Source organism: Oncorhynchus mykiss, chromosome 1, assembly GCF_057628025.1.
Source record: "Oncorhynchus mykiss isolate SJ-2025 chromosome 1, ASM5762802v1, whole genome shotgun sequence".
Lineage (NCBI taxonomy): Eukaryota > Metazoa > Chordata > Actinopteri > Salmoniformes > Salmonidae > Oncorhynchus > Oncorhynchus mykiss.
The window spans coordinates 12,788,980-12,806,944 of NC_143022.1; the positions used below are offsets into that span (position 1 = coordinate 12,788,980).

The 17,965-nt window shown below is 53.6% G+C and overlaps 1 protein-coding gene across 12 annotated transcripts in view; it reads left to right on the forward strand.

The window, feature by feature from the left end:
• The window catches only part of LOC110523899 (dynamin-like GTPase OPA1, mitochondrial), an 87,450-nt gene that overhangs the window by 15,482 nt on the left and 54,003 nt on the right, over positions 1-17,965 (forward strand). For 8 of the 12 annotated variants that reach the window (XM_090182915.1, XM_090182891.1, XM_090182898.1 and 5 more), the window contains 8 exons: positions 412-492; positions 615-689; positions 1,161-1,232; positions 1,347-1,446; positions 1,643-1,773; positions 2,060-2,132; positions 4,180-4,252; positions 4,735-4,850. In XM_090182915.1, the coding sequence (XP_090039041.1) occupies positions 412-492; positions 615-689; positions 1,161-1,232; positions 1,347-1,446; positions 1,643-1,773; positions 2,060-2,132; positions 4,180-4,252; positions 4,735-4,850 (721 nt within the window). Of the gene's footprint in view, positions 1-411; positions 493-614; positions 690-1,160; positions 1,233-1,346; positions 1,447-1,642; positions 1,774-2,059; positions 2,133-4,179; positions 4,253-4,678; positions 4,851-17,965 lie in introns of all 12 variants that reach the window. The other 4 variants (XR_016482711.1, XR_016482708.1, XR_016482709.1 and 1 more) reach the window with 2 other exon arrangements.

Genomic DNA, 17,965 nt, shown 5'->3' on the forward strand with positions numbered 1-17,965 from the left:
GGGATTCGAACCAGTGACCTTTCGGGTTACTGACCCAACGCTCTTAACCGCTAGGCTACCTGCCGACCCAATTTATGTTCTTATTTTAAAGGGGCAATCTGGGATTTGGCACATCCATTTTTGGATTTGATATATAGCCATTATTCTTGAAGAATATAGCTTTATTAAGTGGTGGGATGACCGCTTTGTTGTTTGTCCAGACTTGTCTTACTACTGTGGCTCCTTCTTGCTGGATTTCTACTGTTGGTCTGCACTGTTTCATATGGGACGTTGTAGTCCACAGTTTGAGTGGTGGAATGAGGCCTGTCTGGCTGGATGGGCAGCGTTACTAGCATTGTGCTTTTGGACTGGGGACTTTGAATGTTTTTGTTTTTTTATTGCATTTTGCCACCTGCTTCTCTCCTCTACTAGGTGACGCTGAGCGAGGGACCTCACCACGTGGCCATGTTCAAGGACAGCAGTCGAGAGTTTGACCTGGGAAAAGAGGAGGACGTAAGTTTAACCCAGCATAGAAGAGTGAGGCGTTCTCTCTCCCACCATGGAATCAGCCTTTCATCGGGGTTTTCATTGGGGTTCATTCATATCGTGAACCATTGATCCTCTCCTCCCTGCAGCTGGCTGCCCTGAGACATGAGATTGAGCTGAGGATGAGGAAGAGTGTCAAGGAGGGACAGACAGTCAGCCCTGAGGTGAGGACTCCCTATTGCTCCACATCTTCTGCCTTCTGCCTGCGTCCTTTATTTAACTAGGCAAGTCAGTTTAGAACAAGTTCGTATTTACAACGACGGCCTACACTGGCCAAACCCAGACGATGCTGGGCCAATTGTGCGCTGATCTATGTGACTCCCGATCACGGCCGGTTGTGATACAGCCTAGGATCCGAACCAGGCTGTAGTGACGCCTCTAGCACTGAGATGCAGTGCCGTAGACCGCAGCGCCACTCAGGAGCCCCCTATATAGTGTACTACTTTTGATATAATAGTAGGTCTCAGTTCAAAAGGAGTGGTCAAAAGTAGTGCACTAGACTAGGGAATAGGGTGCTATTTGGGTGTCTACCAGCTATATAATGAAAGCTCACTAGTACTCAGCGTTGTACCAGCTCTGTGTCGATCCCTGACTGTTTGTAGTGCTAAATGTTTTTCCTTTCTCCTGTGGGACAGACGATCTCTCTGAGTGTCAAAGGACCAGGCATCCAGAGGATGGTGCTAGTAGACCTACCAGGAGTCATCAGTGTGAGTACTTCACTCACTCACTCACTCACTCACGCACATGCAGAAACACACACGCGTGTATGAAAACAGTGACCGTACAGTGGTAGGAGCAGTGATGGTGTGTGTTCCTCTCAGACTGTGACTGCAGGCATGGCAGCAGACACCAAGGAGACCATCTTCAGCATCAGTAAGAACTACATGCAGAACCCCAACGCCATCATCCTCTGTATCCAGGGTGAGTCAACACTGCAGTCACCTTCCTCTGACCAAACAGAACATCCTGGAGCTCCTCTCCCTCTTTACTCCCTCGTCTCCACTTTGATCCTCTGTTCGCTTCGGTCTCCTCTCCTCTGCTTTTGTGTCCTCTTGTCTCTTCTCCTTTCCTCTTCCTGACCTGCTGTTTTCTCACCCTTCATCTCTCTGGTCCTCAGATGGGTCAGTGGATGCAGAGCGCAGCATCGTCACAGACCTGGTCAGTCAGATGGACCCGCAGGGGAAGAGGACCATCTTTGTCCTGACCAAAGTCGACCTAGCAGAGAAGAACCTGGCCAGCCCTAACCGGGTGAGATATAAAACTCACACACCCGACACGACACATGCATCACACTCGTTCAAGACGTTTTGCAACGGGAAGCTCAAATGACAACCGTGGTCAAGGTCATCCCAATGAGCATGGACGATATACATTTGACAAGTTAAAATGGTCTGAGAACTATTATATCCCTCCGGGGTAGCCTTTCATTAGTTGTAAAAGCTGAATGGTACACTCAAACAGTCACCGCTACAGACTGAATGACATCTAAAGACTTCTCATCTGGGATTTTATTCATGTGTTTTTCTCCCTACAGATCCAACAGATTGTTGAAGGAAAGTTGTTCCCTATGAAAGCCTTGGGTTACTTTGCTGTGGTGACCGGGAAAGGTACGATGCATTCCCCTTTCAAGTCCTACCCATCAGATCTTATTTAAATCAAATGAAGCTACACATGTAACTCAAATCTATACGTTTCTAAGGAAGCATACAAACAACAGAACTATCTTAAATGCATCTAAAAAGACAGGACTGTTCACTTCAACATGTTCTGTTGTTTTTATGCTTCCTTAGAAAAGTAAAGACTTGAGGTACGTGTGTAGCCTACGAGAGAACGCATGGCTGGCGTTGAGAATGTCTGTGTGTGTTGTATATCGATGTCAAACATTTTAACAAAAAGGTTTGTAAATTGAGTATATACCGCTTCAAAAAAAAGACTCTTCAACCAAAGCAACTGTTGAAGGTCAACATCGTTAACAACATGATTTAGAAATACGCAAGGAGTACCGGGGGGGAAGACCAGAAAGAATCTGAATCTGGCTTACAGCATGAGCCGAAGCTGATTTAACAACAAAATAGACCGTATATTGTTTAAGCTTCACGAAACAGCTGAATAGAGAAGTTGACTGTCTGCAAGTGACCCTAAAAAGATAATCTATGTAGACAGAGACGAACTTAAGCGAGAGATTGAAAGAAAAGCCAAACAATTCCAGGAGAACTTGGATATAAGGCACCTAGCGAGAAGAGGCAATGTGGACCCACCCACCCACTAAATTCAACCCTGAGGTGTCCATCATTCTAGCAGGCCGACCTTTTGAAGAGGGAGAGGATGTGATGGAGAGAGCGAGGGTACTTCTGATCCAGTGTGACCACGGAGCTAGTAGTTGCAGAGTGGATGCAGGCAAGGGGCCGGGGCCAGGACAAAGTGGCTGTCCTTTGGCAGAAACAAAAGCTGAAGAGTTACTTAAGGTTCAAGGATCACCAAAGTCTCAGACGGAACGACTCATTGATCTGAGATCCCAACCAGCAAGAACTGAAGAACTACATCACTGGGAGTTGTTGACCGATACAACAGCTTTTATCTGGACCTGATGCTGGTCGTAGGGTCCGGGAGAACCGGAGGACTGAGCTTTAACTGCCCAGCCATTAAGTGCAGACCAGTTTATTCTGGTTCAGTGGAACGTTAATGGTTACCAATTTACTCTGGTTACTCTACTCTGAATCTAGTTGATGATTCCCTGCCTTCCTGTATAAAGCGAGGAGATGTACTCTGGCCCACTTTATCTGCACTATATATTAATGATTTAGCTGGTGGAGGTCTGGTGATGTAATTATGTGCACGAGCGCAAAACACATCTGTCATTTTTGTCATGTCCGTGTCTGCCGTGTCAGTCATTTTTACATGGCAGGAGAGTAACAATTCCAGCCAGAATAACCTACAGTTTTTTTTGGCAAACTCCAAAGTCCTCTGACAATACGAGCCACGTGCGTAACAGGTGCTGCGCTGTTTGAGCAAGAAAACAAGAAGTGCTGTGCATATATAGTATTTCATATGAATCTACTTTCACAGTGAATACTTTTGTTTAGAGGCTTTTTTTTGTGCCGATGAATGGAAGTTGAACATGGCCACATGAGTTTAATTCCATGTTCAATCGTCCCTAGGCCAAATTTTAATGAAACTCTGGCTGTAAATATAGGCAGTAGATCGCAGGGCATCCCCGATTTTCCCTCTAAGCTAAACTTTTTGGGAAATTGAGAAAGTAAACATCTATAAACAGGTGCTCTGTCCAGCGGCTCAGAATAGCAGAACAGGGGGCACTTTCATTAGCACAGACAGTTTAAATATTACTGGGACACCTACACACGTGGCAGCCAAGCACGAGTTATCAGTGTTGCTTATTATTGTCTAGACTTGTTGAGGTATCTTCACGCTTTAAATAAAAACCTCCAGGCTTCCATTATAAGAAAAAAACATATATATATCAATTAAAAAAGGAATTCCAGGGGCCAGTTTGGAAAGTCTCTTCCTGTGTGAATGGTTCTCTGGAATAACGGACATGCTGGGGTAATAACAACACAACCAAAGTTCTATAGTAATGCTTGTCCCGTGGTCAGGCCTTAGACTCACATCAGTGATTCATTGTCCCCTCTTCTTTAGGAAGTGCCGGGGAAAGCATTGACTCCATCAAAGACTACGAAGAGGACTTCTTCCAGAACTCCAGACTACTGAGGTGGGTGTCCCGACTCCCTGCCAACTAGACTACTCAGGTGGGTGTCCTGACTCCCTGCCATCTAGACTACTCAGGTGGGTGTCCTGACTCCCTGCCAACTAGACTACTCAGGTGGGTGTCCTCACTCCCTGCCAACTAGACTACTCAGGTGGGTGTCCTCACTCCCTGCCAACTAGACTACTCAGGTGGGTGTCCTCACTCCCTGCCAACTAGACTACTCAGGTGGGTGTCCTCACTCCCTGCCAACTAGACTACTCAGGTGGGTGTCCTCACTCCCTGCCAACTAGACTACTCAGGTGGGTGTCCTCACTCCCTACCATCCACATTTCCATCTGATTTGGTTTAGAAAATGAATTGCTAGTCAATTCATTCATTTGGTGAAAGGCTATGGACAGAGACAATTATATAATTTCTCTAATTGAATAGAAATGGAACTGCGCTGGAGCACGTTAACCTGACCGGTGTCCTTCTGTCCACCCCAGAGACGGCATGCTGAAGGCCCACCAGGTGACTACTAAGAACCTAAGTCTGGCCGTTTCTGACTGCTTCTGGAAGATGGTCAGGGAGTCAGTGGAGCAGCAGGCCGACGCCTTCAAAGGTAACCAGGCGGGTGAGGGCCCCAAAATAGTCCTCTGATGCGTGAACCCCAAAGGCTTATTGATTTAACCGACGTAGAGACACAAGGGACATCAAGAGTTAACCAACCCTGTGAGCCTGTTGGTGCATCATATTTCTCTACTTTAACAGGGAAGTGTGATATGTTGGAAGCTTGTGCAGCAGAGCGTTGTAAACAGAAAGGGAGAAATTAAGTGATCTACAGGAATTTAGAGGTCCAGTTGACCTTTTGACAAAGGATGCAGTGATCAATATTAAACCTACCACTTCTGATAAAGAGAGGCCTGATATTTTATTTTATTTTACCTTTATTTAACTAGGCAAGTCAGTTAAGAACAAATTCTTATTTTCAATGAAGCAGCAGCAGTAGGGGCTCTAACATGGCCTCGTCAGCAGCAGTAAGGGGTTCTAACATGGCCTCGTCAGCAGCAGTAAGGGGTTCTAACATGGCCCGGTCAGCAGTAAGGGGTTCTAACATGGCCTTGTCAGCAGCAGTAAGGGGCTCTAACATGGCCTGGTCAGCAGCAGTAAGGGGCTCTAACATGTCCCGGTCAGCAGCAGTAAGGGGCTCTAACATGGCCTCGTCAGCAGCAGTAAGGGGCTCTAACATGGCCCGGTCAGCAGCAGTAAGGGGTTCTAACATGGCCCGGTCAGCAGCAGTAAGGGGTTCTAACATGGCCCGGTCAGCAGCAGTAAGGGGCTCTAACATGGCCTCGTCAGCAGCAGTAAGGGGTTCTAACATGGCCTTGTCAGCAGCAGTAAGGGGCTCTAACATGGCCTGGTCAGCAGCAGTAAGGGGTTCTAACATGGCCTGGTCAGCAGCAGTAAGGGGTTCTAACATGGCCTCGTCAGCAGCAGTAAAGGGTTCTAACATGGCCTCGTCAGCAGCAGTAAGGGGCTCTAACATGGCCTCGTCAGCAGCAGTAAAGGGTTCTAACATGGCCTCGTCAGCAGCAGTAAGGGGCTCTAACATGGCCTCGTCAGCAGCAGTAAGGGGCTCTAACATGGCCCGGTCAGCAGCAGTAAGGGGCTCTAACATGGCCCAGTCAGCAGCAGTAAGGGGTTCTAACATGGCCTCGTCAGCAGCAGTAAGGGGCTCTAACATGGCCTCGTCAGCAGCAGTAAGGGGTTCTAACATGGCCCGGTCAGCAGTAAGGGGTTCTAACATGGCCCGGTCAGCAGCAGTAAGGGGTTCTAACATGGCCCGGTCAGCAGCAGTAAGGGGTTCTAACATGGCCCGGTCAGCAGCAGTAAGGGGTTCTAACATGGCCCGGTCAGCAGCAGTAAGGGGTTCTAACATGGCCCAGTCAGCAGCAGTAAGGGGTTCTAACATGGCCTCGTCAGCAGCAGTAAGGGGTTCTAACATGGCCTCGTCAGCAGCAGTAAGGGGTTCTAACATGGCCTCGTCAGCAGTAGGGGTTCTAACATGGCCTCGTCAGCAGCAGTAAGGGGCTCTAACATGGCCCGGTCAGCAGCAGTAAGGGGTTCTAACATGGCCCGGTCAGCAGCAGTAAGGGGCTCTAACATGGCCCGGTCAGCAGCAGTAAGGGGCTCTAACATGGCCCGGTCAGCAGCAGTAAGGGGTTCTAACATGGCCCGGTCAGCAGCAGTAAGGGGTTCTAACATGGCCCGGTCAGCAGCAGTAAGGGGTTCTAACATGGCCCGGTCGGCAGCAGTAAAGGGCTCTAACATGGCCCGGTCAGCAGCAGTAAGGGGTTCTAACATGGCCCGGTCAGCAGCAGTAAGGGGTTCTAACATGGCCCAGTCAGCAGCAGTAAGGGGTTCTAACATGGCCTCGTCAGCAGCAGTAAGGGGTTCTAACATGGCCCGGTCAGCAGCAGTAAAGGGCTCTAACATGGCCCGGTCAGCAGCAGTAAGGGGTTCTAACATGGCCCGGTCAGCAGCAGTAAGGGGTTCTAACATGGCCCAGTCAGCAGCAGTAAGGGGCTCTAACATGGCCTCGTCAGCAGTAGGGGTTTTAACATGGCCCGGTCAGCAGCAGTAAGGGGTTCTAACATGGCCTCGTCAGCAGTAGGGGTTTTAACATGGCCCGGTCAGCAGGAGTAAGGGGCTCTAACATGGCCTCGTCAGCAGCAGTAAGGGGCTCTAACATGGCCCGGTCAGCAGCAGTAAGGGGTTCTAACATGGCCTCGTCAGCAGTAAGGGGCTCTAACATGGCCTCGTCAGCAGCAGTAAGGGGTTCTAACATGGCCTCGTCAGCAGTAGGGGTTCTAACATGGCCCGGTCAGCAGCAGTAAGGGGTTCTAACATGGCCCGGTCAGCAGCAGTAAGGGGTTCTAACATGGCCCGGTCAGCAGCAGTAAGGGGTTCTAACATGGCCCGGTCAGCAGCAGTAAGGGGCTCTAACATGGCCCAGTCAGCAGCAGTAAGGGGTTCTAACATGGCCCGGTCAGCAGGAGTAAGGGGCTCTAACATGGCCTCGTCAGTAGCAGTAAGGGGCTCTAACATGGCCCGGTCAGCAGCAGTAAGGGGTTCTAACATGGCCCGGTCAGCAGCAGTAAGGGGTTCTAACATGGCCCGGTCAGCAGCAGTAAGGGGTTCTAACATGGCCCGGTCAGCAACAGTAAGGGGTTCTAACATGGCCCGGTCAGCAGCAGTAAGGGGCTCTAACATGGCCCGGTCAGCAGCAGTAAGGGGTTCTAACATGGCCTCGTCAGCAGCAGTAAGGGGTTCTAACATGGCCTCGTCAGCAGCAGTAAGGGGTTCTAACATGGCCCGGTCAGCAGCAGTAAGGGGTTTTAACATGGCCCGGTCAGCAGCAGTAAGGGGTTCTAACATGGCCCGGTCAGCAGCAGTAAGGGGTTTTAACATGGCCCGGTCAGCAGCAGTAAGGGGCTCTAACATGGCCTCGTCAGCAGCAGTAAGGGGCTCTAACATGGCCCGGTCAGCAGCAGTAAGGGGTTCTAACATGGCCCGGTCAGCAGCAGTAAGGGGTTCTAACATGGCCTCGTCAGCAGCAGTAAGGGGTTCTAACATGGCCTCGTCAGCAGCAGTAAGGGGTTCTAACATGGCCCGGTCAGCAGTAAGGGGCTCTAACATGGCCTCGTCAGCAGCAGTAAGGGGTTCTAACATGGCCCGGTCAGCAGCAGTAAGGGGTTCTAACATGGCCTCGTCAGCAGCAGTAAGGGGTTCTAACATGGCCTCGTCAGCAGCAGTAAGGGGTTCTAACATGGCCTTGTCAGCAGCAGTAAGGGGTTCTAACATGGCCCGGTCAGCAGCAGTAAGGGGTTCTAACATGGCCCGGTCAGCAGCAGTAAGGGGTTCTAACATGGCCTCGTCAGCAGCAGTAAGGGGCTCTAACATGGCCTCGTCAGCAGCAGTAAGGGGCTCTAACATGGCCCGGTCAGCAGCAGTAAGGGGTTCTAACATGGCCCGGTCAGCAGCAGTAAGGGGTTCTAACATGGCCTCGTCAGCAGCAGTAAGGGGTTCTAACATGGCCTCGTCAGCAGTAGGGGTTCTAACATGGCCTCGTCAGCAGCAGTAAGGGGCTCTAACATGGCCCGGTCAGCAGCAGTAAGGGGTTCTAACATGGCCCGGTCAGCAGCAGTAAGGGGCTCTAACATGGCCCGGTCAGCAGCAGTAAGGGGCTCTAACATGGCCCGGTCAGCAGCAGTAAGGGGTTCTAACATGGCCCGGTCAGCAGCAGTAAGGGGTTCTAACATGGCCCGGTCAGCAGCAGTAAGGGGTTCTAACATGGCCCGGTCAGCAGCAGTAAGGGGTTCTAACATGGCCCGGTCAGCAGCAGTAAAGGGCTCTAACATGGCCCGGTCAGCAGCAGTAAGAGGTTCTAACATGGCCCGGTCAGCAGCAGTAAGGGGTTCTAACATGGCCCAGTCAGCAGCAGTAAGGGGTTCTAACATGGCCTCGTCAGCAGCAGTAAGGGGTTCTAACATGGCCCGGTCAGCAGCAGTAAAGGGCTCTAACATGGCCCGGTCAGCAGCAGTAAGGGGTTCTAACATGGCCCGGTCAGCAGCAGTAAGGGGTTCTAACATGGCCCAGTCAGCAGCAGTAAGGGGCTCTAACATGGCCTCGTCAGCAGTAGGGGTTTTAACATGGCCCGGTCAGCAGCAGTAAGGGGTTCTAACATGGCCTCGTCAGCAGTAGGGGTTTTAACATGGCCCGGTCAGCAGGAGTAAGGGGCTCTAACATGGCCTCGTCAGCAGCAGTAAGGGGCTCTAACATGGCCCGGTCAGCAGCAGTAAGGGGTTCTAACATGGCCTCGTCAGCAGTAAGGGGCTCTAACATGGCCTCGTCAGCAGCAGTAAGGGGTTCTAACATGGCCTCGTCAGCAGTAGGGGTTCTAACATGGCCCGGTCAGCAGCAGTAAGGGGTTCTAACATGGCCCGGTCAGCAGCAGTAAGGGGTTCTAACATGGCCCGGTCAGCAGCAGTAAGGGGTTCTAACATGGCCCGGTCAGCAGCAGTAAGGGGCTCTAACATGGCCCAGTCAGCAGCAGTAAGGGGTTCTAACATGGCCTCGTCAGCAGTAGGGGTTTTAACATGGCCCGGTCAGCAGCAGTAAGGGGCTCTAACATGGCCCAGTCAGCAGCAGTAAGGGGTTCTAACATGGCCTCGTCAGCAGTAGGGGTTTTAACATGGCCCGGTCAGCAGCAGTAAGGGGTTCTAACATGGCCCGGTCAGCAGCAGTAAGGGGCTCTAACATGGCCCGGTCAGCAGCAGTAAGGGGTTCTAACATGGCCTCGTCAGCAGCAGTAAGGGGTTCTAACATGGCCTCGTCAGCAGCAGTAAGGGGTTCTAACATGGCCCGGTCAGCAGCAGTAAGGGGTTCTAACATGGCCCGGTCAGCAGCAGTAAGGGGTTCTAACATGGCCTCGTCAGCAGCAGTAAGGGGTTCTAACATGGCCTCGTCAGCAGCAGTAAGGGGTTCTAACCTGGCCCGGTCAGCAGTAAGGGGCTCTAACATGGCCTCGTCAGCAGCAGTAAGGGGTTCTAACACGGCCCGGTCAGCAGCAGTAAGGGGTTCTAACATGGCCTCGTCAGCAGCAGTAAGGGGTTCTAACATGGCCTCGTCAGCAGCAGTAAGGGGTTCTAACATGGCCTTGTCAGCAGCAGTAAGGGGTTCTAACATGGCCCGGTCAGCAGCAGTAAGGGGTTCTAACATGGCCCGGTCAGCAGCAGTAAGGGGTTCTAACATGGCCTCGTCAGCAGCAGTAAGGGGCTCTAACATGGCCTCGTCAGCAGCAGTAAGGGGCTCTAACATGGCCCGGTCAGCAGCAGTAAGGGGTTCTAACATGGCCCGGTCAGCAGCAGTAAGGGGCTCTAACATGGCCTCGTCAGCAGCAGTAAGGGGCTCTAACATGGCCTCGTCAGCAGCAGTAAGGGGCTCTAACATGGCCCAGTCAGCAGCAGTAAGGGGCTCTAACATGGCCTCGTCAGCAGCAGTAAGGGGTTCTAACATGTCCTGGTCAGCAGCAGTAAGGGGTTCTAACATGGCCCGGTCAGCAGTAAGGGGTTCTAACATGGCCCGGTCAGCAGTAAGGGGTTCTAACATGGCCCGGTCAGCAGTAAGGGGTTCTAACATGGCCCGGTCAGCAGCAGTAAGGGGCTCTAACATGGCCCGGTCAGCAGCAGTAAGGGGCTCTAACATGGCCTCGTCAGTAGCAGTAAGGGGTTCTAACATGGCCCGGTCAGCAGCAGTAAGGGGTTCTAACATGGCCCGGTCAGCAGCAGTAAGGGGCTCTAACATGGCCCGGTCAGCAGCAGTAAGGGGTTTTAACATGGCCCGGTCAGCAGCAGTAAGGGGTTCTAACATGGCCCGGTCAGCAGCAGTAAGGGGTTCTAACATGGCCTGGTCAGCAGCAGTAAAGGGCTCTAACTTGGCCCGGTCAGCAGCAGTAAGGGGTTCTAACATGTCCTCGTCAGCAGTAAGGGGTTCTAACATGGCCCGGTCAGCAGCAGTAAGGGGCTCTAACATGGCCTGGTCAGCAGCAGTAAGGGGTTCTAACATGGCCTGGTCAGCAGCAGTAAGGGGCTCTAACATGGCCTCGTCAGCAGCAGTAAGGGGCTCTAACATGGCCTTGTCAGCAGCAGTAGGGGCTCTAACATGGCCCGGTCAGCAGCAGTAAGGGGTTCTAACATGGCCCGGTCAGCAGCAGTAAGGGGTTCTAACATGGCCTCGTCAGCAGCAGTAAGGGGTTCTAACATGGCCCGGTCAGCAGCAGTAAGGGGTTCTAACATGGCCCGGTCAGCAGCAGTAAGGGGTTCTAACATGGCCCGGTCAGCAGCAGTAAGGGGTTCTAACATGGCCCGGTCAGCAGCAGTAAGGGGTTCTAACATGGCCCGGTCAGCAGCAGTAAGGGGTTCTAACATGGCCTCGTCAGCAGCAGTAAGGGGTTCTATCATGGCCTGGTCAGCAGCAGTAAGGGGTTCTAACATGGCCCGGTCAGCAGCAGTAAGGGGCTCTAACATGGCCCGGTCAGCAGCAGTAAGGGGCTCTAACATGGCCCGGTCAGCAGCAGTAAGGGGCTCTAACATGGCCTCGTCAGCAGCAGTAAGGGGTTCTAACATGGCCCGGTCAGCAGCAGTAAAGGGCTCTAACATGGCCCGGTCAGCAGCAGTAAGGGGTTCTAACATGGCCTCGTCAGCAGTAGGGGTTTTAACATGGCCCGGTCAGCAGCAGTAAGGGGTTCTAACATGGCCCGGTCAGCAGCAGTAAGGGGTTCTAACATGGCCTCGTCAGCAGTAGGGGTTTTAACATGGCCCGGTCAGCAGCAGTAAGGGGTTCTAACATGGCCCGGTCAGCAGCAGTAAGGGGTTCTAACATGGCCTCGTCAGCAGTAGGGGTTTTAACATGGCCCGGTCAGCAGCAGTAAGGGGCTCTAACATGGCCCGGTCAGCAGCAGTAAGGGGTTCTAACATGGCCCGGTCAGCAGCAGTAAGGGGTTCTAACATGTCCTCGTCAGCAGTAGGGGTTTTAACATGGCCTGGTCAGCAGGAGTAAGGGGCTCTAACATGGCCTCGTCAGCAGCAGTAAGGGGTTCTAACATGGCCCGGTCAGCAGCAGTAAGGGGTTCTAACATGGCCCGGTCAGCAGCAGTAAGGGGTTCTAACATGGCCTCGTCAGCAGCAGTAAGGGGTTCTAACATGGCCTCGTCAGCAGCAGTAAGGGGTTCTAACATGGCCTCGTCAGCAGCAGTAAGGGGTTCTAACATGGCCTTGTCAGCAGCAGTAGGGGCTCTAACATGGCCCGGTCAGCAGCAGTAAGGGGTTCTAACATGGCCCGGTCAGCAGCAGTAAGGGGTTCTAACATGGCCTCGTCAGCAGCAGTAAGGGGTTCTAACATGGCCCGGTCAGCAGCAGTAAGGGGTTCTAACATGGCCCGGTCAGCAGCAGTAAGGGGTTCTAACATGGCCCGGTCAGCAGCAGTAAGGGGTTCTAACATGGCCCGGTCAGCAGCAGTAAGGGGTTCTAACATGGCCCGGTCAGCAGCAGTAAGGGGTTCTAACATGGCCTCGTCAGCAGCAGTAAGGGGTTCTAACATGGCCTGGTCAGCAGCAGTAAGGGGTTCTAACATGGCCCGGTCAGCAGCAGTAAGGGGCTCTAACATGGCCCGGTCAGCAGCAGTAAGGGGCTCTAACATGGCCCGGTCAGCAGCAGTAAGGGGCTCTAACATGGCCTCGTCAGCAGCAGTAAGGGGTTCTAACATGGCCCGGTCAGCAGCAGTAAAGGGCTCTAACATGGCCCGGTCAGCAGCAGTAAGGGGTTCTAACATGGCCTCGTCAGCAGTAGGGGTTTTAACATGGCCCGGTCAGCAGCAGTAAGGGGTTCTAACATGGCCCGGTCAGCAGCAGTAAGGGGTTCTAACATGGCCTCGTCAGCAGTAGGGGTTTTAACATGGCCCGGTCAGCAGCAGTAAGGGGTTCTAACATGGCCCGGTCAGCAGCAGTAAGGGGTTCTAACATGGCCTCGTCAGCAGTAGGGGTTTTAACATGGCCCGGTCAGCAGCAGTAAGGGGCTCTAACATGGCCCGGTCAGCAGCAGTAAGGGGTTCTAACATGGCCCGGTCAGCAGCAGTAAGGGGTTCTAACATGTCCTCGTCAGCAGTAGGGGTTTTAACATGGCCTGGTCAGCAGGAGTAAGGGGCTCTAACATGGCCTCGTCAGCAGCAGTAAGGGGTTCTAACATGGCCCGGTCAGCAGCAGTAAGGGGTTCTAACATGGCCTCGTCAGCAGCAGTAAGGGGTTCTAACATGGCCTCGTCAGCAGCAGTAAGGGGTTCTAACATGGCCTCGTCAGCAGCAGTAAGGGGTTCTAACATGGCCTCGTCAGCAGTAGGGGTTCTAACATGGCCTCGTCAGCAGCAGTAAGGGGTTCTACCATGGCCTCGTCAGCAGTAAGGGGTTCTAACATGGCCCGGTCAGCAGCAGTAAGGGGTTCTAACATGGCCCGGTCAGCAGCAGTAAGGGGTTCTAACATGGCCTCGTCAGCAGCAGTAAGGGGTTCTAACATGGCCTCGTCAGCAGCAGTAAGGGGTTCTAACATGGCCCAGTCAGCAGCAGTAAGGGGCTCTAACATGGCCTCGTCAGCAGCAGTAAGGGGCTCTAACATGGCCCAGTCAGCAGCAGTAAGGGGCTCTAACATGGCCTCGTCAGCAGTAGGGGCTCTAACATGGCCCAGTCAGCAGCAGTAAGGGGCTCTAACATGGCCCGGTCAGCAGTAAGGGGTTCTAACATGGCCCGGTCAGCAGCAGTAAGGGGTTCTAACATGGCCCGGTCAGCAGCAGTAAGGGGTTCTAACATGGCCCGGTCAGCAGCAGTAAGGGGTTCTAACATGGCCCAGTCAGCAGCAGTAAGGGGTTCTAACATGGCCTCGTCAGCAGCAGTAAGGGGTTCTAACATGGCCTCGTCAGCAGCAGTAAGGGGTTCTAACATGGCCTCGTCAGCAGTAGGGGTTCTAACATGGCCTCGTCAGCAGCAGTAAGGGGCTCTAACATGGCCCGGTCAGCAGCAGTAAGGGGTTCTAACATGGCCCGGTCAGCAGCAGTAAGGGGCTCTAACATGGCCCGGTCAGCAGCAGTAAGGGGCTCTAACATGGCCCGGTCAGCAGCAGTAAGGGGTTCTAACATGGCCCGGTCAGCAGCAGTAAGGGGTTCTAACATGGCCCGGTCAGCAGCAGTAAGGGGTTCTAACATGGCCCGGTCAGCAGCAGTAAAGGGCTCTAACATGGCCCGGTCAGCAGCAGTAAGGGGTTCTAACATGGCCCGGTCAGCAGCAGTAAGGGGTTCTAACATGGCCCAGTCAGCAGCAGTAAGGGGTTCTAACATGGCCTCGTCAGCAGCAGTAAGGGGTTCTAACATGGCCCGGTCAGCAGCAGTAAAGGGCTCTAACATGGCCCGGTCAGCAGCAGTAAGGGGTTCTAACATGGCCCGGTCAGCAGCAGTAAGGGGTTCTAACATGGCCCAGTCAGCAGCAGTAAGGGGCTCTAACATGGCCTCGTCAGCAGTAGGGGTTTTAACATGGCCCGGTCAGCAGCAGTAAGGGGTTCTAACATGGCTTCGTCAGCAGTAGGGGTTTTAACATGGCCCGGTCAGCAGGAGTAAGGGGCTCTAACATGGCCTCGTCAGCAGCAGTAAGGGGCTCTAACATGGCCCGGTCAGCAGCAGTAAGGGGTTCTAACATGGCCTCGTCAGCAGTAAGGGGCTCTAACATGGCCTCGTCAGCAGCAGTAAGGGGTTCTAACATGGCCTCGTCAGCAGTAGGGGTTCTAACATGGCCCGGTCAGCAGCAGTAAGGGGTTCTAACATGGCCCGGTCAGCAGCAGTAAGGGGTTCTAACATGGCCCGGTCAGCAGCAGTAAGGGGTTCTAACATGGCCCGGTCAGCAGCAGTAAGGGGCTCTAACATGGCCCAGTCAGCAGCAGTAAGGGGTTCTAACATGGCCTCGTCAGCAGTAGGGGTTTTAACATGGCCCGGTCAGCAGGAGTAAGGGGCTCTAACATGGCCTCGTCAGTAGCAGTAAGGGGCTCTAACATGGCCCGGTCAGCAGCAGTAAGGGGTTCTAACATGGCCCGGTCAGCAGCAGTAAGGGGTTCTAACATGGCCCGGTCAGCAGCAGTAAGGGGTTCTAACATGGCCCGGTCAGCAGCAGTAAGGGGCTCTAACATGGCCCGGTCAGCAGCAGTAAGGGGTTCTAACATGGCCTCGTCAGCAGCAGTAAGGGGTTCTAACATGGCCTCGTCAGCAGCAGTAAGGGGTTCTAACATGGCCCGGTCAGCAGCAGTAAGGGGTTCTAACATGGCCCGGTCAGCAGCAGTAAGGGGTTCTAACATGGCCTCGTCAGCAGCAGTAAGGGGTTCTAACATGGCCTCGTCAGCAGCAGTAAGGGGTTCTAACATGGCCCGGTCAGCAGTAAGGGGCTCTAACATGGCCTCGTCAGCAGCAGTAAGGGGTTCTAACATGGCCCGGTCAGCAGCAGTAAGGGGTTCTAACATGGCCTCGTCAGCAGCAGTAAGGGGTTCTAACATGGCCTCGTCAGCAGCAGTAAGGGGTTCTAACATGGCCTTGTCAGCAGCAGTAAGGGGTTCTAACATGGCCCGGTCAGCAGCAGTAAGGGGTTCTAACATGGCCTCGTCAGCAGCAGTAAGGGGCTCTAACATGGCCTCGTCAGCAGCAGTAAGGGGCTCTAACATGGCCCGGTCAGCAGCAGTAAGGGGTTCTAACATGGCCCGGTCAGCAGCAGTAAGGGGCTCTAACATGGCCTCGTCAGCAGCAGTAAGGGGCTCTAACATGGCCTCGTCAGCAGCAGTAAGGGGCTCTAACATGGCCCAGTCAGCAGCAGTAAGGGGCTCTAACATGGCCTCGTCAGCAGCAGTAAGGGGTTCTAACATGTCCTGGTCAGCAGCAGTAAGGGGTTCTAACATGGCCCGGTCAGCAGTAAGGGGTTCTAACATGGCCCGGTCAGCAGTAAGGGGTTCTAACATGGCCCGGTCAGCAGTAAGGGGTTCTAACATGGCCCGGTCAGCAGCAGTAAGGGGCTCTAACATGGCCCGGTCAGCAGCAGTAAGGGGCTCTAACATGGCCTCGTCAGTAGCAGTAAGGGGTTCTAACATGGCCCGGTCAGCAGCAGTAAGGGGTTCTAACATGGCCCGGTCAGCAGCAGTAAGGGGCTCTAACATGGCCCGGTCAGCAGCAGTAAGGGGTTTTAACATGGCCCGGTCAGCAGCAGTAAGGGGTTCTAACATGGCCCGGTCAGCAGCAGTAAGGGGTTCTAACATGGCCTGGTCAGCAGCAGTAAAGGGCTCTAACATGGCCCGGTCAGCAGCAGTAAGGGGTTCTAACATGTCCTCGTCAGCAGTAAGGGGTTCTAACATGGCCCGGTCAGCAGCAGTAAGGGGCTCTAACATGGCCTGGTCAGCAGCAGTAAGGGGCTCTAACATGGCCTCGTCAGCAGCAGTAAGGGGCTCTAACATGGCCTTGTCAGCAGCAGTAGGGGCTCTAACATGGCCCGGTCAGCAGCAGTAAGGGGTTCTAACATGGCCCGGTCAGCAGCAGTAAGGGGTTCTAACATGGCCTCGTCAGCAGCAGTAAGGGGTTCTAACATGGCCCGGTCAGCAGCAGTAAGGGGTTCTAACATGGCCCGGTCAGCAGCAGTAAGGGGTTCTAACATGGCCCGGTCAGCAGCAGTAAGGGGCTCTAACATGGCCCGGTCAGCAGCAGTAAGGGGCTCTAACATGGCCCAGTCAGCAGCAGTAAGGGGTTCTAACATGGCCTCGTCAGCAGTAGGGGTTTTAACATGGCCCGGTCAGCAGGAGTAAGGGGCTCTAACATGGCCTCGTCAGTAGCAGTAAGGGGCTCTAACATGGCCCGGTCAGCAGCAGTAAGGGGTTCTAACATGGCCCGGTCAGCAGCAGTAAGGGGTTCTAACATGGCCCGGTCAGCAGCAGTAAGGGGTTCTAACATGGCCCGGTCAGCAGCAGTAAGGGGCTCTAACATGGCCCGGTCAGCAGCAGTAAGGGGTTCTAACATGGCCTCGTCAGCAGCAGTAAGGGGTTCTAACATGGCCTCGTCAGCAGCAGTAAGGGGTTCTAACATGGCCCGGTCAGCAGCAGTAAGGGGTTCTAACATGGCCCGGTCAGCAGCAGTAAGGGGTTCTAACATGGCCTCGTCAGCAGCAGTAAGGGGTTCTAACATGGCCTCGTCAGCAGCAGTAAGGGGTTCTAACATGGCCCGGTCAGCAGTAAGGGGCTCTAACATGGCCTCGTCAGCAGCAGTAAGGGGTTCTAACATGGCCCGGTCAGCAGCAGTAAGGGGTTCTAACATGGCCTCGTCAGCAGCAGTAAGGGGTTCTAACATGGCCTCGTCAGCAGCAGTAAGGGGTTCTAACATGGCCTTGTCAGCAGCAGTAAGGGGTTCTAACATGGCCCGGTCAGCAGCAGTAAGGGGTTCTAACATGGCCCGGTCAGCAGCAGTAAGGGGTTCTAACATGGCCTCGTCAGCAGCAGTAAGGGGCTCTAACATGGCCTCGTCAGCAGCAGTAAGGGGCTCTAACATGGCCCGGTCAGCAGCAGTAAGGGGTTCTAACATGGCCCGGTCAGCAGCAGTAAGGGGCTCTAACATGGCCTCGTCAGCAGCAGTAAGGGGCTCTAACATGGCCTCGTCAGCAGCAGTAAGGGGCTCTAACATGGCCCAGTCAGCAGCAGTAAGGGGCTCTAACATGGCCTCGTCAGCAGCAGTAAGGGGTTCTAACATGTCCTGGTCAGCAGCAGTAAGGGGTTCTAACATGGCCCGGTCAGCAGTAAGGGGTTCTAACATGGCCCGGTCAGCAGTAAGGGGTTCTAACATGGCCCGGTCAGCAGTAAGGGGTTCTAACATGGCCCGGTCAGCAGCAGTAAGGGGCTCTAACATGGCCCGGTCAGCAGCAGTAAGGGGCTCTAACATGGCCTCGTCAGTAGCAGTAAGGGGTTCTAACATGGCCCGGTCAGCAGCAGTAAGGGGTTCTAACATGGCCCGGTCAGCAGCAGTAAGGGGCTCTAACATGGCCCGGTCAGCAGCAGTAAGGGGTTTTAACATGGCCCGGTCAGCAGCAGTAAGGGGTTCTAACATGGCCCGGTCAGCAGCAGTA